The 25,762-nt window shown below is 40.1% G+C and overlaps 1 protein-coding gene across 1 annotated transcript; it reads left to right on the plus strand.

Moving 5' to 3' along the window:
* Positions 1-240: 240 nt before the first annotated feature.
* LOC119734454 lies at positions 241-1,435 on the plus strand. Its single transcript, XM_038207962.1, has 2 exons — positions 241-676; positions 1,431-1,435. Exons 1-2 carry the CDS (start codon positions 241-243, stop codon positions 1,433-1,435), a joined length of 441 nt encoding a protein of 146 aa, XP_038063890.1.
* Positions 1,436-25,762: the final 24,327 nt, after the last annotated feature.

Genomic DNA, 25,762 nt, shown 5'->3' on the forward strand with positions numbered 1-25,762 from the left:
CTCAACTAAGAGAATGGTTCTGAAAAGAACCAGAGGTATAAACTCGACGTTCCGGTCAGTATGCTCTGACCGTCTTCAGGAGAGTGCCTAAACTCTAAGAAAGTGAATACTTAAGTGGCAAAGGGGAAATCGTGGCTACGCTACGTTGATGACACCTTCGTAGTGTGGCCCCATGGCCCGGACACACTCCAAGACTTCCTCCAGTACCTCAACAAGCAACACACCAGCATCAGCTTCACCATGGAACAAGAACACCACGGCACCATTCCTTTCCTGGACGTCAAGATCTCCAGGAATCCGGATGGCACCCTGGGACACAGCGTCTACAGGAAACCCACCCACACCGACCGCTATCTCCACCAGCGGTCGTTCCATCACCCCAGCATCAAGTCATCGGTCAACCGCACCCTAGTACAGAGAGCCTTCGAGGTCTGCGACCAAGACAAACTCAAGCGTGAACTCAAGCACATCCAGACGTCACTACAACGGAACGGCTACAAACCCCACCGCATCAAGATCAGCAAACCTGACCAACGGGTCCCCTATACCCAAGGTCCTCCCACTGTATCTCCCTCAGTCACTCTTCCTTACATAGGTCCAGCTTCTCATCATCTGCAACGCATCCTCCGACAAGCCGGCGTCAAGGTGTACCACTCATCTGGCAACAAGCTCCAAGGCAGCCTCCATACGCACAAGGACAAGCAGGACTCCTCATCCAAGCCGGGAGTCTACCGCATTCCATGCGAATGCGGCAAAGTCTACATCGGCGAAACTGGTCGGAACCTTCCCACTAGGCTCAAGGAACACAGAGCACATGGACGGCGAGGGGATTTTGACAAATCGGCCATTGTCAAACATTCCCACTTCAACGACCACAAAGTTGATTGGGATGCGGCCGAACTCATCGCACCGATCCAGTTCTGGCATCCAAGACGCATACGGGAAGCCATCGAGATCCGCAAGCACAACACAGTTCCGCAAGACATCGGGTTTCACCTCAACGACATCTGGCTCCCACTTCTCCAGACTGATGGGTCTCCTATACCCTAGGTCCTCAGCTACTACCTTAGACTGATGGGTCTCCTATACCCTAGGTCCTCCCTCCACTGACACTGCAACCCTACTGTTCCACTTCAGTGGGCACTAAGCTTGCTCAGGGATCCTGTCTACTTGGCATCCTCACAGGATGCAACTTCACAGGATGCAACTTGCACAGGATGCAACTTCACACTCCATTGATTTCCCCTTTGCCACTTAAGTATTCACTTTCTTAGAGTTTAGGCACTCTCCTGAAGACGGTCAGAGCATACTGACCGGAACGTCGAGTTTATACCTCTGGTTCTTTTCAGAACCATTCTCTTAGTTGAGAAATTATTCGCACATGGTGTTTCCGCAAACCTTTCATTGTCCAATAATTGCTTTTGATATAGGATAGGACTAAAAAATTGGAAAATCGACGGGAACACTTGAAGAAAAAATTACATAGGCCTACGATTTAGTAAAGAAAATACAGTTAATTGATTGCGAATTCAATCCAAGTTCAAGTCACTTTTATGTAAAGACAATAATTCAAGAAAACAAATTTGCACTGATTTAAAATTACGGCCCATTATTGACTGTGATATACAAGACAATATACTTGAAATTCGACAGAAACCGTTGAAGAAAAAAAATAATACAACAAAAACGAAGAGGACATGTGTATAAGAGTACTCCCGTACATTTACCGACATCAATAACCAAAAGAAGGCGCGCTACACAAGTACTGGTCACCACCGTAAAGACTTCATCAACGTGGATCACGATCTGCCCAAACGAAGTCGGCATCAAAGTTGAAAACAGACTTTGTGGAAACGATAACTCAAGAACAAAACAATGCACTGTGTTGAAATTTCGTTCAATAATTTTTAAGGATATCGGAAGACAAGTGGTTTGAAAATCGACGGGAACCATTAAAAAAAAAAATCAATATGATCTAAGGAAATATACAGTGTACTAATCGCGAAAAATTTGATGCGAATTCGAGTCAATTTTATTGGAACAAAAAAAACAGCACTCATTGTGGAGACGATAACTCAAGAACAACGCAGTGCACTGAATTGAAATTTCGTTCAATAATTGTTTGAGATATAGGACACAAATGCTTTGAAAATCGACGGGAACCATCAAAGAATAAATTTAATATGATTTCAAGAAATACAACGCACTAATCGCGAAATATTCGATTCGAATTCGAGTCACTTTTGACAAAAATAAAGCACTCTTTGTGGAGACCAGGAGACCGTAACTCGAGAAAAACACATTGCACTGATTTGAAATTGCGTCCCATAATTGACTGTGACACTGAAATTCGACAGAAACCGTTGAAGAAAAAAATTAAAGAACAAAAACAAAAACTACAGTGTGTATAAGGAGGGCTTTCCCGTACATTTTACAAACATCAATGTCTTCCAAAAGAGGGCGCGCTACATAAATACTGGTCACCACCTTAAAGACTTCTGTCAACGTGGATCACGATCTGCCCAAACGAAGTCGGCATTAAGTGAACAAAAATAAAACACAATCAGCTGGCCAAGCTTAATTCAATGGTCATTTAAGTTTTGAGATGTCCAGCTGGACTATGCACAAGTGAGGCAAATGTTCTGTTTCGACTGTGAGTACAGCCTATCGCCAAGTTTTTCTCAATGTTGACACAAGACCGTGACTGTTGAGGTAGAGAAAAACAATATTTTGTCTCATGCTTGTCTATTTTTCATCACTAGTTATCTGACTAGAATTCAATTCAATGCGTCACTTAATTTTTGAGATAGCGTGTCCAGCTGGACTGTCGTTTCTGTGCAAAAGTGAGGCAAATTTTCTGTTTGGACTGCGACTGCGCAGCCGTATCGTCAATTTTTTGGTATATTCTGTTTAATATTTTCTAACTCCGAGTCATTTTATTTTATTTTTTCAAGTTATCAAAGAAAAACGAATAACGATTCCCACAAGTGGGAATCGTTATTCGTTTTCCGTTTTGCTGTCGAGAATGGATTTTGGATTCGAAGTCCGTTATTCGTTTTTCTTTTTGCTTAGGAAATGGGAATTGGTTTTGTTATCCGTTTTTCTTTTTGCTTAGGAATTGGGGAAGTGGGTTTCGTTATCCGTTTTTCTTTTTGCTTAGTTAATGCGGAATTAATGGGTTATGAGATTGTCACTTGACACCGTTAATTGTGAAGGGCGCCGCCTGACGTTGTTTGATGATATCCCCCCCCCCCTCCCCCAAAAAAGTCCAATCCTATCGAGAAAGGAATTGGGATTTCTCAATGCATGATTGGAACATGTGGACTTCGCAACTTCGTCCCCAGGGTTATCTTTATTTTGTAACTTTCTTTCCCGTATTAAGTACCTGTCAGTGCGTACCGCTCAACACTACGTAAACGAGATTGTATTTGACACCGTTAATTGTGAAGAGCGCCACCTATTGTTTGGCTATCCCGAGATGGAATGTATGTCATGTAATGATGTATGTGGCGGAAGGCTAGGCCTGTACACTAGGCATGTCAGGTAAGTCGGGACTATTTACTTCAATACTTGTCAAAATTCAACTTCCTTAAAAATATATACAGAGCATTATTTCCCTTTGACATAAAGCATGTGTTTCCTTTGACATGCAGCCATCCAGAATAACCTGAGAGATCTCTGAAAGGCTCGATGAAATGAATTGGACACTGAAACATATATTAAAATAATCAGGCCAACCAAGAACCAAACGTGTGGTGTTTTCTATTAGATATAAAAAAAAAAAAACAACTGTGTGGTAGGGTAGGTAAAAATCTGTTTTGGGGGTTTGACATTTCTATAGCCTAAAAATATAAGGTGGGATGATAGTCATCAAAATTTACTTTTTTTCTCTATTTTGCATGCATTAGTTAACATGTGAATCATTCTGCACTTCTGACCAACTTACACAAAAATAAAAATAAAGTTTATAGTTTTCACTATAGAAGGGGGGGTGCTTGAGCGCAAGGAGGAGATTCTACCTTCTCTTTGAGCATGGTGACTTCTTCCTTGCTGATCTTCCAAGGAAACTTCTCCGTGGTCTCCAGGCTGCTTCCTCATCCAGCATCCACGGTTTGGAGAGCTCCTTGATGATTGTGCTGGTCTTGATCTTACCCAACCCACCAATCTAGACGGAAACCAATCAGGAAGGAAAATTTGAAAGCATTTTGGTCTGAATAAATTGTGTCCAGGTCTTGGAAAAGACCAACGTGAGTGCTGAAAAAAGCGAAAAACCTGGACAAATCTGGTTTAATGATCTTGTTATACATTTTGCCACTTTGACTTAATTTTTTTAAGACCTGTTTGCATTTTACTCAAACTGTTCATCAAAATTCATTCCGCAAAGTCTTCTTCAAGTATACTCAACTGTGAGTTCACATTTCGGTACTCAAAATACTCATCCAAATATTCATTAAAATAATTCACCAGGGGTACACAAGACTTGTAGAAAGGTACTCAACTAATACAAAACCTCAGGATTCATTGAAAACAAATGAATCGACTCATAAAGTAGTACTCAGTAAAAAGTAGTCTACTTGTCAAAAAAAATGCTCAACTCATACTCGACTTATCGCAGACTGCTTCACTCGTCAAGCAGACTCGACTTAAAAGACCGAAGTTATCCTCAAACAGTACCTCAATCCATTTAAAACTGGTGTTCCAGAGTCCCTAACTTAACTCAACTAAACTCAACTTAAATAGATTCAAGTTTCAAACACAGGCAAAGTTCTTGTATTCATTTTCCATTGATTAGATGCTGGTGTCATTCTGAACGACTGCAACACTCAATCTTTGGACGACTTTCATACTAGTTGCTCCTCAATGTTTCAAACGTCAAACTTAATTCAACTCTTTGGAATAATTTAGTTCGGCACTTCTCTGAATGCTAGTCTGAAACGCGTGTTGTTGTCAAAAGGTACACAACTCATCAAAATGCAGAAAACTTGAGCTATCCACGCATACTCAGGTCTGACCCTGATCCCCCACCCATTTCTCGTGAGAGTCTTTCAGAAGCTCCATCAAATGTGTACTCTGCTCATGAAGGAGACTATAACCAGCTTGGCTCGGAGGGTGTTTTTTTTAGAAGGAAATTATGGAGGAGACTAACCATCTTAGCTCGGAGGATATTTTTTAGAAGGGTATTATTTAGAAGGGTATTAATGAGGAAACTAACCATATTGGCTTGGAGGATATTTTTAGGAGGGAATTACTGAGGGGACTAACCACCTTGGCAAGGAGGATATTTTTTAGCAGGTCTCCCCTGCTTCCTCATCCAGCATCCAGGGTTAATTTGTTCAGCTCCTTAAACCGTCTCACCCCCGGGCGGGGGGGGGGGGAGTTCAATCTGCGTTGAGACTAACAAAATGTGTCGCTGAAATTTGGAACAGCATTGAAACGCTAATATGGCCTGATATGTGTCGAGGTGTCCCAAGGCGTGCAGTTTTCTAATGTCCCCTTACTTGTAAGGGGCAACACCGCACGGGCCACAAAATCCTCCGAAACCGCGTTCGCTGATGAGGGCCTGATGTACGTGGGGAGCCGTCGACAGTCCAATTTCAACGTGACACACACTGAAAACACAGCGCGGTGCACGGCCGTACGGTGCTCACACGATCAAAGGACCGCTGAAATATTGAATCTTTCTGGAAGTCAAATTATGCATAATGATGCAGCGTGAACCATGCACAAAAATGTCCATTTACCAGGTTCACGCCGTGTGCGCTTCGTGTATGCTTTGTGCGCGCATCCAGGACAGCTAAATTTGTTCTGATGGCTGTTTCTACCATGTCAATATTTGTTGTTTGTCTGATGTATTTTAACAAATGATTGAATTTACGAGTTTCCGAATGTCTCAGCGATTCCGTTTTGATGCTGGCCCAAAGCTGGCCCAACGTCGGCGCAGCGTCTACAGAAACACCGATATGGCCTGAAATGTGGCGAGTTCAATGCTGTTTTCTAATGTGAGGGATATAGCACCGCACGGGCCACAAAATCCCCTCAAACCGCGTTCACTGAGGGGTTGATGCGGTGCAATGTGTAGACCGCTCACCGTGCGTTATTCAATGGGAACGTGAAAACAGCGCGGTGTGAAGCGGGTGAAACGGCCACAATGCCGATGTTTCTGGATGGCCAATTTATTCAAAGCAATGCAGCGTGAACCATGCACGAAAAACTTCACTTGCAAGGTTCACGCTCTGTGCGTTTTGTATGCGTAGGATCAGCTAACAATTTGTTCCAATTCACTGTTTCTGTATGGTATTTGTCTATTTGTGCAGCAAGAGTTCACAAATACTTCCTTTTTACAGGTTTCCGAATTTCTCAGTGAATTGGCTTTATTGATGGGCCCACCTATGAACTGATATTTGGTGCGGTTTAAGCAGAGGCCACCGTGCAGTTTTTCTAATGTAAGGGGACGCAACCACTCAGGCCACAAAATCAACTAAAACCGCGTTCGCTGAGGGCTATTGCGGATGACGGTTGATTTGTATTGAATTGAATGGGAAGTCGCCGCGGTTACACAGGCGATCGTGAACCGCCAGAATGCTGGACCCACAAAGTCGCTGATAAAGCACCAAAACGGAGGCACATGTATTCCCCACCCTCAGTGGAATACTTTTATTTTGCATTTGCAGCCTTTGAAAAAAATAACGCACCCCAGGTGCCCTACCCCAAGTTAAACCCAAGTTTCTCCGCTGGCTTGAGTACGATTTAATTCCTCATATAATCCCGAATATATCCACACAATTTAATAGACTGAAGCGCCAACTGTACATTGAATGAATCACGGCCAAGTGTGTACGTCACTTGTCTATCCACCAATCACAGTTTGTCGGTGACAAGTCGGTGACGACAAGTCGGTGACCACAAGTGAGTGGTCTGTGACTGACAGGTTGTGTGTGTGTCAATCATAAATTCCATGTTTGGATGTGTCACCGACGTTCATACAATATCCACCAATAAGAAGCGGCCATTTGAATGTCGGTGACAAGTTTTTTTATGGTGACTTTATAGCCTCAGCGTATCATTAATATGAAGCGAGTCGGTGATGTGTGATTTACAGCGCACAGGAGCCATGCAATCACAATCCAGGTCCGAGTTTTTAGTCACTGCTCAGGAAATCGATGGCACTATTTAAGACATGTGGGGCCGTCAACCCTTCACATCAACCACAGGTCACCTTCGGACGACAACCAGAGAGAGAACTGACTGCAAGAACAAGATTTTGCTCGGTGAGTGTTTGAAACAATCATTTTTCTTCCGAAGACATTTGTTGACTTTTGCACAACGTGTTGGAATCAATGCGGGATTCAGATTTTGTTGAAAGTTGCTGATTCAATTATTTTTCAAACAACGAGCTCGGTAGTAGGCTTGATATTTCCTCGTCTTTGTGTGTTTGTGAAATGTGGTAGCTTGAGGACTGAATTTTTTTTTTTATGAACAAATGTTCAATTTCTTTTTACTATGACTCTGTTACACGTTTGCTAGCAGCAAAGCCAGCGCGCTAATTCCGATCCAGAAATTGTACCTTTTCCCAACGACCACTTGGAGTTGATAAAGTATCGCGATAATTTACAAATGTGTTTGAAATTAACTTGTTCGGACGGGCTTTGTTTGTGCATAACATGCACTATTCAAAGCCCGTCTGAAAGAGTTAATTTCAAATACTTTTGTTAATTATCGAGCTATTTTATTTCAGCTCTTAATTTAAACAGTTGGTGCGGATGTAGACCACGGTTTTGTGAGGTCAAATTTCAAGGCAATAAAAATGAGGAATTCCTGTCTGGCAATATTTCCGCTACTACTTCCATTGTGCACTCTCAAAAATAAATTGTCCAAATACTTTTGGTTTCTTTACTTCTTGAACAAAAATCATTTGGATTCTTGTCGATATGGATAATACACTGTGAAGTCACATGGACTTTTTATTTAGGTTCCACTGTTAAATTGGACTGTTTTCTGACCGCAGTTTTTTGCAAGTTCCCTGCTGTGATTCAGAAGAGTATTATTATACCTGTTTATTCAAAATAATATACCAGAGGAACTACAAATCGGTGTTTCACATTTTCGGTTTCAAAAAAAAGTCTCGCAAAACCTGGACTCTTTATAACCTGGCCGATATTTTTGGCACGATCAAGCACACTCTTATTTTTTGCCTCCTTTTTTCCTATTGACTTTATCGTTTAAATTTCCAAACATGAAACCTAGTGCAATGTACTCATATTATTTCCGGATATCACTCAAACTCAATCAGAATGAAAAGTTATGCGGAAGTTGGTCACGGAAGAACGAATACAGGTATCCGGACATCTCAAAATGCCGGTCTTATTTGTGTTATTATTTGTGGATATTCTCAGTGACTTTGAACTTTGTTGTTCAACTGGCATTTTGCTATAGTTCACAGTGCGCCATTCCGGTTTCATCAAGTTTCTTTTAAGCATTGCATGATAAAAGTGTCACTGGTCAGAATAGACTAGAGGGCGCAAATACAAACGCACTGGATCATGATGATGCACACAGTTTTATACAAGTTCAATAGCTGGATGCATTTTGTAGAATTCATGGATATATTAGATTTTTGGAGAAGGCATTTGAGATAAATAGTCAACCCAAATTACATTTTAACTGTACAGCAATTTTGGCTGTATTGTACTTGTGGAATTCAGCTATGCCTTCCCACCAAACTCCAAGTTATCTCCTAGAGGATTTTTAATGACTCATATATTTGTTGGTATTTTTTTCAGCCAGCAATCCGCTCAAGTGTTGAAGAGTGCTTCGGCGAGAGAATTCAAGAACTGTGCTTAGGTGAGTGTCTGTTGACATTTTCTTCATTCAAGCATCAGAATAGAGCAGTGATTTGGTAAGAGACTGTTCCTTTTTTACTATGCATTTAATCTTTTTGGTCAAAATTAGAAACCAGAAAACGTCATTCAATTACCAATTAAAAAATAATCCTGGCCATGATGGTTAGTCTTCTCAATTATCCCTTCTAAAAAAAAATATCCTCCAAGCCATAGTCTCCTCAATTATCCCTTCTAAAAATATCCTCCTAGCCATGATGGTTAGTCTCCTCAATGATCTCATCTAAAAAATATCTTCCAAGCCTTGATGCTTTGTCTGTTCAATAATCTCGTCTAAAAAAATTTCCTCCAAGCCATGATGATTACTATCCTAAATTATTATCCATTCTAAAAAAAAAACAATAGCTTCCAAGCAGTGATGGTTTGTGCGTTCAATAATTTCTTCTAAAAAAATCCTCCCATTCATAATAGTTAGTTTCCTCAATTATCCCTTCTTAACAAATATGCTCCAAGCCATGATGGTTAGTCTCCTCAATTATCCCTTCTAAAACAATATCCTCCAAGCCATAATGGTTTTTATTTCAATAATCCCTTCCAAAAAATCCTCCTAGCCATGATGTTTAGTCTCCTCAATTTTCCCTTCTAAAATATCCTCCTAGCCGTGGTGATTAGTCTCCTCAATTATCCCTTCTAAAATATATCATCCAAGCCATGATGGTTTTCATTTCAATAATCTCTTCCAAAAAAATCCTCCTTGCAGTGATGAATAGTCTCCACAATAATTATCCCTTTAGAAAAGATCCTTTTATCCATGATGGTTAGTCTCCTTAATAATTATCACATCTAAAACATATCCTCCTTGCCAGGATGATAAGTCTCCTCAATTATCCCTTCTAAAAAATATCCTCCTAGCCATGATGGTTTTCATTTCAATAATCCCTTCTAAAAAATATCCTCTTCACCGTGATAAGTCACCTCAATTATCCCTGTAAAAAAAAACTCCTAGCCGTGGTGATTAGCCTCCTCAATTATCCCTTTTCAAAAAAAATATCCTCCTAGCAATGATGGTTAATCTCCTCAATGATCACATCTAAAAAAATAGTTTCTTCAATTATCTCTTCTAAAACATATTCTCCAAGCCATGATGGTTTTTATTTTAATAATCCCCTCTAAAAAATCCTCCTAGCCATGATGGTTTGTCTCCTCAATTATCCCTTCTAAAACAATATCCTCCTGGCCATGATGGTTAGTCTCCTTAATTATCCCTTTAAAAAATATCCTCCAAGCCATGTTGGTTTTCATTCAATAATCCCTTCTAAAAAAATCCTCCTAGCCGTGATGATAAGTCTCCTCATTTAACCCTTCTAAAAATATCCTCCTAGCCATGATGGTTAGTCTTCTCAATTATCCCCTTAAAAAATATCCTCCAAGTCATGATGATTAGTGTCTTCAATTATCACATCTAAAAGATAACATCCAAGCCATGATGGTTTGTCTGTTCATATAATCAATAATAATAATGTTCAATAATCCCTTCTAAAAAGATTCCTCCTTGTCATGAGTGTGAGTCTCCGCAATTATCCCTTCTAGAAATTATCCTCCAAGCAATTATGGTTAGTCTCCTCAATTATCACATCTCAAAATTAACTTCCAAGCCGTGATGGTTTGTCTGTTCAATGATCTCGTCTGAAAAATATCCTCCAAGCCGTGATGGTTTTTATTTCAATAAGCCCTTCTAAATAAAAATAAGTCTCCTCAATTATTCCTTCTCAAAAATCTCCTCGTCTCCACAAAAATCTTCCAAGCCGTGATGGATTGTGTGTTCAATAATCTCTTCTAAAAATATCCTCCTAGCCGTGATGGTTGTCTCCTCAGTTATCCCTTCTAAAAATATCCTCCTAGCCATGATGGTTAGTCTCCTCAATTATCCCTTCTAAAAATATCGTACAAGCCGTGATGATAAGTCTCCTCGATTATTCCTTCTCAAAAAATATCTTCCAAGCCGTGATGGAAAGTGTGTTCAATAATCTCTTCTAAAGCATATCCTCCAAGCCGTGATGATTAGTCTCCTCAACTATTCCTTCAAAAAATATCCTCCGAGCCATGATGGTTTTCATTCAATAATCCCTCTGAAAAATATCCTCCTAACCGTGATGAATAGTCTCCTTAATTATCCCTTCTAAAAAAATATCCTCCAAGCAATGATAGTTAGTCTCCTCCATTATCCCTTCAAAAATATCTTCCTAGCCATAATATCTTCCTGTGCGTTCAATAATTTCTTCTTCAAAATAAATCCTCCCATTCATAATAGTTAGTTTCCTCAATTATCCCTTCTTAACAAATATCCTCCAAGCCATGATTATGAGCCTCCTCAATTATCCCTTTAAAAAAATATCTTCGTGGCCATAATGGTAAGTCTCCTCATTTAGCCCTTCTAAAAAATATCCTTCTAGCCATGAGGGTTAGTCTCCTCAATGATCACATCAAAAAAAAATATCTTCCAAGCCTTGATGGTTTGTGCGTTCAATAATCTCTTCTAAAAAAAATCCTCCCATTCATGATGGTTAGTTTCCTCAATTATCCCTTCTAAACAAATATCCTCCTAGCCATGGTGGTTAGTCTCCTCAATTATCCTTTCTAAAACAATATCCTCCAAGCCATGATGGTTAGTCTCCTCAATTATCTCTTTTAAAACAATATCCTCCAAGCAATGATTGTTTTTATTTTAATAATCCCCTCTAAAAATCCTCCTGGCCATGATGGTTTGTCTCCTCAATTATCCCTTCTAAAACAATATCCTCCTCGCCATGATGGTTAGTCTTCTCAATTATCCCTTCTAAAAATATCCTCTAAGCCATGATGATTAGTCTTCTTAATTATCCCTTCAAAAAAAATATCCTCCTAACCATGATGGTTTTCATTCAATAATCCCTTCTAAAAAAATCTTATAGAACTGCGCCTGGAACACACCTTTTTGAACCGTAGCCTTTTTGTTCGTGGTCTTTAAATCAACATGCGATTCAGTTTCAAATTCTCCCTATTATAACTAACTTCGTTCGATGACGTCACAATGCTGAATTGTCGCAAAGACGTTTGGGGTCATTCAAAGAATATCTATGGCTGCAGACCAGCAAATAAACTGCCATGGACCTCAGTGATAAATACCCCCACTTGTAAAGATCAGGACAAATACTCACAACTCTCCAAGGTGTTTGAGACACCCATCAAATTACAGCTTATATCATCATCTTTCATTGTCTGTTCAATTTTTGCGGTATAATCCGATGGCCTTTTGGGATAAAAATTCCATCCAAAGATGATGACCCTGTAGTCCTGTAGCCAATCGCCCAAGGCACAATCTGCCACTTCACAAAACACTGAACACTCAGGTTTATTAGGACAACAGATATTGCTCAAACAGGGGCATATCCTGGAATTTTTTGCAGGGGAGGCTCCTAAAAAAATATGTATAGAAATGTTGTGACAGGCGAACGGGTGATATTTTGTGTGCATGTTTCACAGCGGGGGCTGGGGGGGGGGGTTCGGCCCCCCTCCCCACCCTCTGGATCCGCGCCTGTCAAACTATTTTGTTAAATTTTGACCTGAAATGATTGTAATTTGATGTATGATGACGTCATGACGACGTCACTAAACTATCCACATCTTCACACTAAGGTTCATGCTCATATCAGGTTTCGTCTTTCTGCAACTTCTTTTTGCATTTTAAATTCACCTAAATTTGACCTACCAGTAACCCCGGAAGGAAAGGTCAGACGACTTTACCTTCGAATATCAAAAATGCTTATCAATCTATAGTCAATCAGATTTCAAAGTGTGAACATGATTGTTCATTTTGTTTATGAGGTTTTGCAGTGAAATCGCTTGTAATTAGATACCTGATGACGTCATTATGACGTCAGAGTTAAAAAGGTATACCTCTGATTCAGTGTTGATGTTTGTTAAAGGTTTGAAGTCTGTACTGTTCAGAAGAAAAGTCGCAGATAATTATTGTCAGAAAAGAAAGAAAGAAAGAAAGAAAGAAAGACATTTCTTAACATTTCCAAACAATGATCGGGTAGTACCCGATCACCCAAATATATCAGGGTTTTGTTGTTCGGAATGAGGAATTCCTGTCTGACATTATTTCCGCATCTACTTTCATTTCGCACGCTTCAAACTAAATTATTGTTCACATACTGACTGGTTTAGTTTTTGAAAAAGTTGAAATCTTGTCACTATAATGGATAGCACACTGTACATTCACGGAAAGTTGTATTGTCAAAACAAAGGCTATCAGTAGGACTTTTTCTAGTCATATCTGATTGCAGTTTTTTGAAGAGTTTAAAACATCAAGTTCCCTGCTGATTTCAGAATAGTTTCAACTGATTGTGATTAATGCTTCAACAAATTCACGCACTTTTAATACTTTAAATAAGTGTTTTTCTTTTGTTTAAAGAAGACATATTGCGAAAGCTCCATCCTTTATAAATAACCTCACCCATAAAATCAGTATGATCAACCACCCCTTATTTTCTCCCTCATTTTGCCATTTTAATTTTATCACTTTGATTTGAAAACATGAAATCCGAGTGCGATGTACTCACATTGTTTCCTGGCAATCACTGAAACTAATTCAGGATCAACAGTTATGGGGAAGTTGGTCACGGAAGAACGTTTATCAGGAAATCCGGACATCAAAAACATTCCTGTCTTATTGTGTGTTATTGCTCAAGCAGTACCCTTTCAACTTTGCCATTTCGCTAGAGTTCACAGTGCGCTTTGATCATCAAGTTACATTCAGCAGGATGAACGAGTCATGAATATAGAGGGCGCAAATACAAACGGACCGGATCGTGATCGATGATGCACACAGTTTATACAAGTTGAAATTGTTTTATTTAACTGGGTGAATTTGTAGAAATCATCTATAATGTTGATATTTGTACAAATTACTCAGGCTTTCTGTTCGCCTGAAGAGAATGAAGCAAAAGCTCTCGATGAATTCACTCATGTATTTGCATGTAGGGTTCCACTCAGCATGCCGCTGAGATTCTGTTGGATATTTGGACAAACAGCCATATTGATTTTTGGCTTAATTTTCGAAAGTTTTTGGTGATTGGTACAGATTTTCACAAATCTGAAATATTTTGTGAGACAAGTTTCAGTTGACAAACAGATGGTGGCTTACTAGAGCCAAACCGGTGCGCTGATTTCCTATCCGGAAAATAAATCTTTATTGAACGACTGTAACTGGACTGCGGTAGTCCAGCTGTAATGTTTGCGCCTTGTCCTTGGTATGAGATCGATTTCCCCCACAAATGCAGAAACTGTATGCTCATTGTGATTCCTATAACTACAAGTTTAAGCAACCTTGAACCAGTTATAGGAACATATGATCAATTGCTCACAATCTTAAGTATGATGCAGCACAACTAACTTTTGAACTTTTAGCTTAGTTGATGCTATACATTTGACCAAAACAGATAAATTAAAGGGATTATTTTTTGGTTCTTGTCACTAAATTTCGTTGCTAACACACGTTAATAGTCTGCCCACCGGCACACTATTTCGAATACGTCTTCAGTTTTTTAAGACGATATATCTTGTCTGATATAACACTATACAAACACGAAATAATTCAGTGTCAAAAAGAAAGCTGTTCAGACTCGACTGGTTTTGAATCAAATTTTGGGAGCATTTTTTGAAAGAGCTCATTACATCAAGTTCCCTGCTGTGATTCAGAATAGTTGAAATTGATCGGGATTCGCACTTATTCAAAATAATTCACGCACTTGTAATAGTTCAGGTAAAAAATTACTGCGTTAACATTTTGGTTTAAAGAAAACAATCTTGCGAATGTTCGACTCTTTAACCTAAACAGTATATAGGTATGATCAACCACCCCCTTATTTTCTGCCTCGTTTTTTCCCTGTTTAATTTATCATTTTAATTTTTAAACATGAATCGATGTACTCACATTGTATTCCGGCAATCACTCAAACTAATTCAGGATGAAGAGTTATGGAAAAGTTGGTCACGGAAGAACGTTATCAGGAAATCCAGACAACTCAAACATGCCTGTCTTATTTTGTGTTATCATTTATGTGGCTACTCAGTACCCTTTGAACTTTGTTGTTAAACTGTGTCATTTCGCTAGAGTTCACAGTGCGCCATTCCGGTGTGGCAGGTAATTCTGTCCCCCGGTAAAAGTGTCCGGGGGGACAGAATTACCTAGGTAAAAGTGTCCCCCCTGGCCCGTTAATTCTGTCCCCCTCCAGGTAATTCTGTCCCCTCCAGGTAATTCTGTCCCCCAGGTTTTTTGTCTCCCTCTTTTGAAACCCAGAAGGTCATTGTTTTGATGAATTCACTCTACAAGGTATACATTTTGGACTTTTAGTCTGCCCTTCATGAATATAAAAAATATTTAATTAAGTCTATTAGATGATACGTGAACACAATGTTTCGATTGATTCGGAGTACGGTGAAGTCTATCGCGATTCTACCGCGATAGGCCAACACAGCGGCGATGCATGGCGATGGCCCTCGTCGCATTGATAGTATGATACAACGTCTACTTGGATTGGTCTGTGTTCCCATCATAGCGCGTAACGAAATTTCCTATTGGACGAATTTCCATTGTAGAGGGAGACGCATATATATATATACACATGTTTCATGTATAATAAATCACTGCCTCAAATCTTGCAGCATGTACTGGCGCGTGCAACACGTTGCTGCTCTCATTACATACTGCATGGGGACACATTTACCAGGGGGACACTTTCACCGTTGGGCAGGGGGACATTTTTACCTGGAGGGGGACAAATTTACCTAGGTAAAAGTGTCCCCCCGGACACATTTACCGGATCACGATCCGGTAAATGTGTCCGGGGGACACATTTACCAGGGGGGACAGAATTACCTGTCACACCGGTTTGATCATCAAACATTCAAGCATTTCAGGATGAACGTGGAATATATAGAGGGCGCAAATACAAATCGACCGGATCGTGATGATGCAAACAGTTTTATTCAAGTTCAAATTGCTTTGTTTAGTTGGATTCATTTGTAGCAATCATGTACAGCGTTGATGTCTGTACAAATTATTCGTCCCTTCTGTTCCCTGTCAAGGGCGGATCCAGAACACTTTTTTTGGGGGGGGCCCAAAAATAATTTTGTCCCCTAAAAGTGGGTCAAAACAAATTACGGCGTGGGTTCAGGGCCCGCTTAAGGGCCCCGAATGTTTGTTTTCGTTTGTTTGATTCTATGGTGCCATCTGAGGCAATTTCTGACCACTTTAACCAACTTTTTTGAGTACACAAATAATGAAAACAAATATGGGACATTATTCAGTTAACAAACAGATGGGGGCTGATGCTAATAGCCAAACCGGTGCGCTGATTTCCGATCCGGAAAATAAATCTTGATGTAATGACTGTAACTTGACTGCGGTGTCCACCTGTAATATTTCCGCTATACTTCCTTGGTATGAGATCGATTTTCCTTGATAATGCAGAAAGTGTATGCTCATTGTGATTCCAACCATTTTAAATGCAAGCAATGAAAAACATAGGATTATTTGCTTTTGATGCATTTTTTTTCGTGAGAAGCAACAAAATGGCTTAAAAACTTAAGAAGCTCGCAACTAACCTGTTGAAGTTTCAGCTCAGTGGATACTATCATTGAGAAAAAGCAGAGAAGACTTATGCACTATTTTGTTGGATCTCGTTACTTGATTCCGTGCTTTATAACACCTTAACTATTTTTTATTTTATTTTAAAAACACCTGCAAAGTTTTCAACCGATATATCAGGCGAAATACTTTCACCGGGTATTTGATACCAGTCTTATCTTCACTCTTAGCATTGCAAGGTTTCTGTCATTAAATGTACTTTTCCGGGCAATTGCAAATGATCCTACGTGGCCTTAAATTCTTTTTGCATACAGATTTCTCTCAGAAAATCTGGGCATTTGTTTTGGTAGTTACTGCGTTTGATTCAAAAATATTAAATCCTTAAAAGAAGACATGAATATTGTTGCTCGTGCATGGGTCTGTTCAGGGCCGTTGCATGCAGGACGCATTCCGCTTAAAAAATATATTATCAATCCAGATCACATTTCGCCCGACAGAGATTTTGATCTGGGGGTGTTTTACTTGTGAAATTCAGCTATGCCTCCCCCAACAGCCCCCAAGATATCTCCCAGCGGATTTTCAATGACTCATTTTCGTTGGTATTATTTCCAGCTCGCAATCTGCTGAGTGTTGAGGATTCCCTTCGTGATAGAATTCAAGAACGTTACATCGAGGTGAGTGTCTGTTATTTGACATTTTCCTCACTCAATCATCAAAACAGAGCAGTGATTTTGGTGGAAAACTGTATTTTTTTCTCCATATTTATACATCTTTTGGTCAAAATTTTAACAGAAAACATCGCTCGAGTGATATTCCCTCCCTATAACACCCACCGTAGAACTGTGCCCGACATTTTGGCCTGCAGTCTTTGCAAATTCCTCGTTAAACTCATCAGGGTGCCTCGAACTTATAGCGGAAACACGCTGAAATTTCATTCACATTTTTTTTGGCAGGTACATGAGTTGGCAAAAAAAGAGAACTAAGATGAAAACAAATATTGATCACACCAATATTTAGTTGCTGTGTAATCAGATTCTTTGGAATTTGTCTTCTTTTATTTATTTTTTAAATCGGAATTGTGTTCGCAACCGTTGTCCTATTTTTTTCTTGATTTGTTCATCACTTTGTAATTCGTTTGTGATTGTTTATCAACTTCGGGAATCATAACATATAGGTTTTCCCGTCCAATTTCGCAACTTGTTCGTCCAATCTGAGAGACTGTTCATTACATTGAAAAAAGGTCGCATTTAGCGCATTCGATTTTTTAAAAATATTTTACACCCACCAAAGCGTGAAGGCAACTTTTTCGTGCAAAAGAAAAACCATTTCTTTTGTTGGTTTTCGATTTTGCACTCAGTGTCGGCGAATTTGTAAGAGGAAGTATTCATTTTCAACGAAAGTGCAATGGAATAAGGAGTCCATTTAATTTGCAATTCGCAATTCGCCAATCGTATTGGCCATAAAAAAAAATCAAATTTATATGATTTTTCATTTTTTTTTTACTTCCAAAGAGTGATTACAACAATTAACAAAGTAATCACTTAATTGTTCTTACATAAAAATCTGTATTTTGACATAGTATTTTATCGGCGAGTGTTCTAAATGTATTTCCTTCTATCACTTTGACACTTTACATTGATACAGTTCTGTTCTGCTTTTTTCATATTCCCTTCCCAGGCATTCCAATCTTTGAAATAGCTGTAGATTCCTTAATCCAAACTTTTCAAAAGCCATGTCATTTTATACTCTGTTGTATCACTATAACACAATATCTTGCTAATGCAACTTCCAAATATCATTGAACTGTGTTGCTTTTGTAAACGTAGGCATTAAAGTGAATTCCCGAGCGAGACCGATATTCAAATCACAAGAAATTCAATGCACAAGTCACGTAATTTGCTGCTTACCCTTCACGCGTGAATGAAGAATACCCTGAAACATGTTGAGCTTTCGCTAAATGCAACCGGGTGTGAAAAGGTCTGCATGTTTTATGCGATTTTGAAAAAAATGTTTTATTATTATTATTATTATTAGCAAAGTGTGAAATTGGGCGGGAAACCCTATAATATTTCATAGTGAATGAAAAAGTTCATTTCTGCTTTAAAACTCATAGTGAACTGGAGTTAAAAGTAAATTTGCCTGGACAAGTGCAACAAAGGCTTAGAATGCTAACAGACTTTTGACCGAGTTACTAGTGTCTCAAAAAAAGATACATGCCTTCACAAATATTAATTTGAAGAAAAAAAAATCGTTTCAATAATAACGTGTAAACAAATTGAAACTTATTTCAAGAATCAGTCAATTCGAGAGAAATTGAACAATGCGACATTAAAACAGGTTGTTTTTCTTGACGAATTCGGCCGAGAAAACATACTTTTTAAATACTTGACCCTAATAACTTGGTGAGTATCCTGCTTTTGGGTGGCAATGGATCCCAATGAGAAAAAAATCTCACTCATTTATCTTAATTGATAATAAAATAGTAACTTAACCAGTATTCGTTTGTATTTTTTTCAGCCTACACTGAATTCCTTGTGATCAGTGGGCCTGATCTTCAAGAACGAACCATCGAGGTGGGTGTGGTGAGGTTTAATTAATAATTCTATCAGGACCGGGGAAGGGGCAAGATGTAATCCGTCCCCCCCCCCCCCAAAAAAATACTTCACTCCGGAACGCTTCGCCCTATCGGAATGCATTTTGGTGACCTTTCTTAACTCTTATTGGCGGGCGAAATAAAAAAAAAGAGTCGATGGGTTGCCATGACAACCGGTTGTATAAACTAGGCTTTTCATAAATGTTAGCCCCTTGATCCCTCATACGCCACTGTTATATAACAAAGAAAACATTCTTCGAACAATGATTCCTCCAATCTCATTTTTTGGTTTTTTTTTCTTCAAATCTGACGGCGGATTGTCATGAATTTTAGACTAGTTCTCCTGTTTATCAAACCTCAATATTTTTCTCTACACTTCCCGTTTTTAAAAACTATTTTATCGAAAAAAAATCTCACCTGATTTGTTTCAGTTTAATCGTTGTTATTCTGTACAGAATGAAAATCTTCGTGGCAACCGTTCTTTCAATCGCCCTCCTTCTGGGTAACTCCGTCAACCTCCGAGCTTCCGTTACTGGGCCGGTTCCCTCGGACGGTGATGGTCCTGCGTCTCAGGCGTGTCCGATGTGCTGCCAGGGGCCGGCTGCAATTCCCGGCATACCAGGTCTGCCTGGGTCCCTAGGTCAACCAGGGTCAAAGGGCGAGCCAGGTCCAAAGGGTGATATTGGACAGAGTGGACCTATGGGTGAGCGTGGAGCAGCTGGGCCTCAAGGGGACGAAGGCATAGGCCAGCCCGGAAAAATTGGTCCAAGAGGAGTCCCAGGTGTTGTAGGGCCAACGGGGGAAACTGGTGTCAAAGGTCAAAAGGGTGAGCCAGGAGAGGCACCAGACGACTCCAACCAGCGGGTAGCATTCACCGTGGTGAGGACGAGCAGCTCGGATGCCTCTACGAGTCACGACACCCGTTTGCCCTTCCAGGCGACCGAGACGCTTCTGCCGGGTACCAGCTTCGATCTCGAGACCGGCACGTTCACGTGTGGTGTGCCGGGCACCTACGTGTTCATGTTTTCTGTGCTCAAATTGTCTTCCAGCAGCTACCTGACCGTTCATCTCCGGAAGAACGGCGACGTGGTTGTCTCTGGCCGTAGCAGTGATTCAAGTCGCTATGAGCAGGTGTCTGGGAGCGCGGTGGTGGTTCTGCAGCGTGGAGATACGATGTATCTCACGATGGGCGGTAGGGCGTATAGTGATTCCTATCACCGGACCTCATTCAGTGGCTTCCTCCTTTACCCCGAATAAACACAATCCAACACATAAAGATACACGAGCATCGTGTTGCTGATTTTTTTAATCGCTTTCCATTTTGCAGAAACAATAACCAATGAATTAAAAGAAATAATGTTCAATGAAAATGTCACAAAATATTATTATAATGGTTTTGCATTGCGCATGCGCCGATCTGTATACAACAATGGATTTGCCATTTTTTTTTTTACTTTCTGCAAAACAAAATATTTAGCTTTATATGCATGAGTATTGAGATATAGTGAAAAGTATGCGTTAAGTTTGTTGACAACGATATTTTTTTTCATTGTACCCATTGTAGGCCTATCGGGAAGTATTTTGATGGAATATTTTTTCAAAGCAAGCTGGGTCATTTTTTTTTTTTAGAAACAAAAGGTTTGCGATAAAGCAGTGCCACCATGTATCCAGAAATGTTAACAACTAAAGAAAATTTGTTTATGGTGTTATCTCGACCAACCTGGATTTTTTAGGCCATGTTTCTGACCGCCATTTTTTTTTTATTGCCACACTTGGTCAACATATAAAATAACGTGTGTTTTTTTCCCGAAAATAAATGCAACTTGTTTGTAGTATTGGGTATTTAAAACTTAAAACAGATTAATTAAACACAATAACTGTATCCTAATTGAAGCAAACAAAGTATAAAAGACATACAGACAAACAAAATATTTTGCTACCTACCTGGATAATTTTAGGGCGTTTACTGTAACATGTTATTTTCTTTGCCTCATGTTCCATGTATGCCCAGCACAGATGATGTCAATTGAATCAATCCCATGTATGTATCAATTTTTATTTCATGTCACAAAAAAAGTCTCGAGTGATTGAATCTGATTTTCTTATCGACTTTAAGCTTGGCATTTGGATTAACAATTGTTTGAAATATTCTAATGCTATTCACAGCAATTAGAATACACTGGTTTTTATTAAATGATTGCATTATTTTAAACGTTTCAATATGTGAGAATTACGTAGAAGTAACAATTGACTGGCTATGAAAACAGTATGCATAAAACCTCATTCTGAGGATTACCAAAAGCACCACCATTGTTGATAAATACTCTCTTTTTTCGCTTGGCTTCGTTATGAAAAAAACAATGATTTTAATTACTTTTAGTTGAAACAGAAACGTGCCCACAGTAATGAAAAAACTGGAGTTGGCTGTTGTTTTTAAAGCCCATAAAAGTACGACAAGTGTTTCTTGATTAAAAGACTCCAAATTATTTGAAGACTTTTATTGTTCTTAATCAGCATTACTTGATTGCATTCAAGAAACTCACTTTGAAAACATCAGTGAAAATGTGAGCCCGTTAGATGGTAAAGAAACAATCTCAACGAAATCAATCAAAACAAAGCACAAATTCCATTCAAGTTTGGAGGGTCTTTCAACTGGTTGGAATTGTCCTTTGTCACTTTATCATTTCAAGTGAATTTCTTTGTATTGACTTTTATTTGGATGCCATATTTGGTCAGGTGATGCAAGGCCCCTGCTGACAGCATATCCTTGGATAATGTCTCCAGCCGGCACATGTACATGTAAGCTGAACAAGTACGCTTCCTGGGAATAGGTAGACTCCTGCAAGAAATCAAAGAAAAGGTTATAATGGACCCTTCCTGCACGTCAATCAACAGTGCACATTGGCCAATCAGATCACCACTTTTGATCAGGTGACCACAGTAGCTCAGTCAGACTGGGTCACAAGCACTGTTAGATCTATTGCTCACCCCGCCCCCATTTTTTGCACCAGCAGTTAACACCCCCCCCCCAGTATTCTGTAAAGAGTGCCCTTTTTACACAAGTAACTTTTAGTTTTTACACAAGTGTCCTTAGTTTTGTTAAAAAAGTTTCTTGTTTTGCCAGCGGCTTTTAAAGAATTTTTGGTATTTCGTGTAAACGTCAGCAATTGTGCCGCCATGAAAAGCGCCACCCATTGACCTACCGCCGTTTGCGAGTTAACCACGCCCCTTAGACAACTCTATAAGCCTTTTCGCTGATACCGCCATCTTTGAATTTTTTTTCGGGGGGGGGGGGGGGCATTACAATGAAAATACGTCTCATCATGCAACTGTAGCTGAGAATGATGGGATGTCTTTTCATTGTAATGCCCCCCCCCCCCCATTTCAAAGATGGCAGTATCCGCGAAACGGCTCATGGAATTTTGTACATTAACTTTTGTTTGTCTCAGATTTTGGCGTTCTGCGTCCATTTGTATATCATGTTTAGACAATATTTTACAAGCTGCGTTGACGCAATTCCACCGTGATAGGTTAATTGTCCGATAGTGGCCATTATCGCCGGTTTGTACTTACATGACAATGAGCTGAGCCTCCTGGGAATGTTGGCGAAGCAATTCACGGATCCGCATCTGTCTGTTGGTCTGAAAGAAAAAAAAAGATTTCAGGCGAAAAAATGTCGTGATTTATTGATGTTTACTAAAGTCGAGTTCCATGCACTTGGCAAATCAAATGAACTGAGAGTTGTACGGAAAAATGGATTGAAAGTGATCAATCTCATTATTGAAAATCAGCCTCCAGAATGTCAAAGGTTGGACCCAATTAACAGATGTTGCAAGACTGGACTTAAAATCACAAAAACCAGGGAATTAGCGTAAAGTGGACACTGGGAAAGCTTTAAGTGTATTGTACTCCATGCATGGACAAAAGAGGGCGCTTTAAAGTCAAACAAGCAGAAGCCGGAATGAGGCACACTTTACTGGTTCACTCATGATGGTTATCGTGTATTTGGTACCAGCATTTATAAGCCACGATGGCGCCCAAATGGCCCTCGTTGATAGTTTTCTCTGTGGAGGGGGGGGGGGGGGGGTCGCTTAAGCGCAAGAAGGAGATTCTACCTTCTCGTTGAGCGTAGTGACTTCTTCCTTGCTGATCTTCCAAGGAAACTTCTCCGTGGTCTCCCCTGCTTCCTCATCCAGCATCCAGGGTTTGGACAGCTCCTTGAACCGTCTCAGGCTCTACTCCTTGGGCTTCTTGTTCAGGTCCGGGATGACCTCCACGTCCGAGCAGTTGATGCGGAACTTGTTGGACATGTTCATCTTCTCCCTGTCCATTTGCTCCTTCTTGCCCGTGGCGGCAAAGATGCGCAGCCTGCATTTTTCCCAGTTGGATTTCAAGGAGATGAGGTTGGGATGAGTAGGGTCAAGCCTGGGGGTGGTGGGAGGTGGGGGCGGAGGTGGAGGGGGGGGGGGTTCACAAAAAAAAATTATACAGAGCATTATTTCCCTTTGACATAAAGCATGTGTTTCCTTCGACATGCAGCCATCCAGAATAACCTGAGAGATCTCTGAAAGGCTCCCTGAAATGAATAGGACACTGAAACAAAATAATAAAGCCAACCAAGAACAAAAAGTGTGGTGTTTTCTATTAGGCCCAAAAAAAAAAGTCGGTCTCTGGTCGGCGTGCGCGTCGATTTTAATTATGCGCGTCAATCTTTTTTTTCCAAAATGTTTCGCGGTAGCTCCGACAGCGCCCTCTATTGCCGCATCTCCTCAATTTTTTTTTAACAAAGAGCACCAAGGAATGGGAAATTGCTAGAGAGCACCATCGAGAGCACCAAGGCAAATTATGGAGGACACCAATGTACATGAGGACACCAAAAAAGCAAAACAGTACCCCACCTTGGGCCAAGTTCGCACAAGGACTATAGTTGACCAATGGTTAACTAACGTTTGCCCGAACTCTGTCTAGTCGACGGTGATTGACTACGCTAGTCGACTATTTGGAACCAGCCTACTGGGGTTGGTTGCTTCGCTGGTAACCAATAGCCGTGCGTATTCATAACGCTAGCAGAGAGCCAGGATCCAGAAGTTTTGCGATGACATTTTGACCAGCGTTTGACTATAGAGACGTTCGCACGTTGCTATCAGTGCGCAGGCGTAAGGTACGTCACAAATCAACCACTAGTCGACTAATGGTCCTTGCCCGAAATTGGTCTTGTCTGTACAATCCAAGCTTGAAAAAAAAAAAAGCAAAAAAAAAAAAAAGCAGCGTCCCCGCGTCAATTCCGGAACTTTGGTCTGACCAGAGACCAAATATTTTTTTTTGGTCTACATATAAGAAACAACTGTGTGGTAGGGTAGGTAAAAATCTGTTTTGGGGGGTTTGACATTTCTATAGCCTGAAAATATAAGGTGGGATGATAGTCATTAAAATTTACTTTTTTTCTCTATTTTGCATGCATTAGTTAACATGTGAATCATTCTGCACTTCTGACCAACTTACACAAAAATAAAAATAAAGTTTATATTTTTAACTATAGAAGGGGGGGGGGTGCTTGAGCGCAAGGAGGAGATTCTACCTTCTCTTTGAGCGTGGTGACTTCTTCCTTGCTGATCTTCCAAGGAAACTTCTCCGTGATCTCCAGGCTGCTTCCTCATCCAGCATCCAGGCTTTGGAGAGCTCCTTGATGATTGTGCTGGTCTTGATCTTACCCAACCCACCAATCTGGACGGAAACCCATCAGGAAGGAAAGTTTGAATGCATTTGATCTAAATAAATTGTGTAGGTCTTGGAAAAGACCAACGTTAACGCTGCAAAAAAGCCAAAAACCTGGACAAATCTGGTTTAATGATCTTGTTATACATTTTGCAACTTTGACTCAATTCTTTAAAGACCTGCTTGCATTTTACTCAAACTGTTCATCAAAATTCATTCCGCAAAGTCTGTGAGTACACATTTCGGTACTCAAAATACTCATCGAAATATTCTGCTCACCCTGTATGTTGAAATCACAAAAACTAGGTACTACGCGTTAAGTTACGGAAGACAGATAGTGCCACTCAATGAGTGTGAATATATTTCTTTGGTGCGTGTGGGAATATTTTTTTTGTACAGCGGCCGCCACTTATTATGTGGCGGCCGCGAAATAATAATTGGCGGCCGCCACATAAGTCGCCATAATAAGTGGCAGCCGCTGTACAAAAAAAATATTTTCACACGAACAAAAAAAAATATATTCACACTTTTTTATGTGGCGGCCGCCAGATAATAAGTGGCAGCCGCCACATAAAAAAGTGTGAATATATATTTTTTTGTACAGCGGCCGCCACTTATTATCTGGCGGCCGCCACATAATAAGTGGCGGCCGCTGTACAAAAAAATTATTTTTCATACACACCAACGAAAATATATTCACACTCATTGAGTGGCACTATCCATCTTCCGTATAAAGTGGGTACTGGGAAGAGCTCTAAGTGTATTGTCTCCATGCATGGACAAAAGAGGGCGCTTTATAGTCAAACAAGCAGAAGCCGGAATGAGGGACACTTCACTGGTTCACTCATGCTGGTTATCGTGTATTTGGTACCAGCATTTATAAGCCACGATGGCGCCCAAATGGCCCTCGTTTATAGTTTTCTCTGTGGAGGGGGGGGGGGGGGTGCTTGAGCGCAAGAATTAAGGAGATTCTACCTTCTCGTT

The sequence above is a fragment of the Patiria miniata genome, unplaced genomic scaffold (genome assembly GCF_015706575.1).
Source record: "Patiria miniata isolate m_02_andy unplaced genomic scaffold, ASM1570657v1 HiC_scaffold_10, whole genome shotgun sequence".
Taxonomy (NCBI): Eukaryota; Metazoa; Echinodermata; class Asteroidea; order Valvatida; family Asterinidae; genus Patiria; species Patiria miniata.

Bases quoted from the DNA above. Each gene is read 5' to 3' on its own strand.
- LOC119734454 (XM_038207962.1), top strand. From the start codon at position 241: ATGGAACAAGAACACCACGGCACCATTCCTTTCCTGGACGTCAAGATC.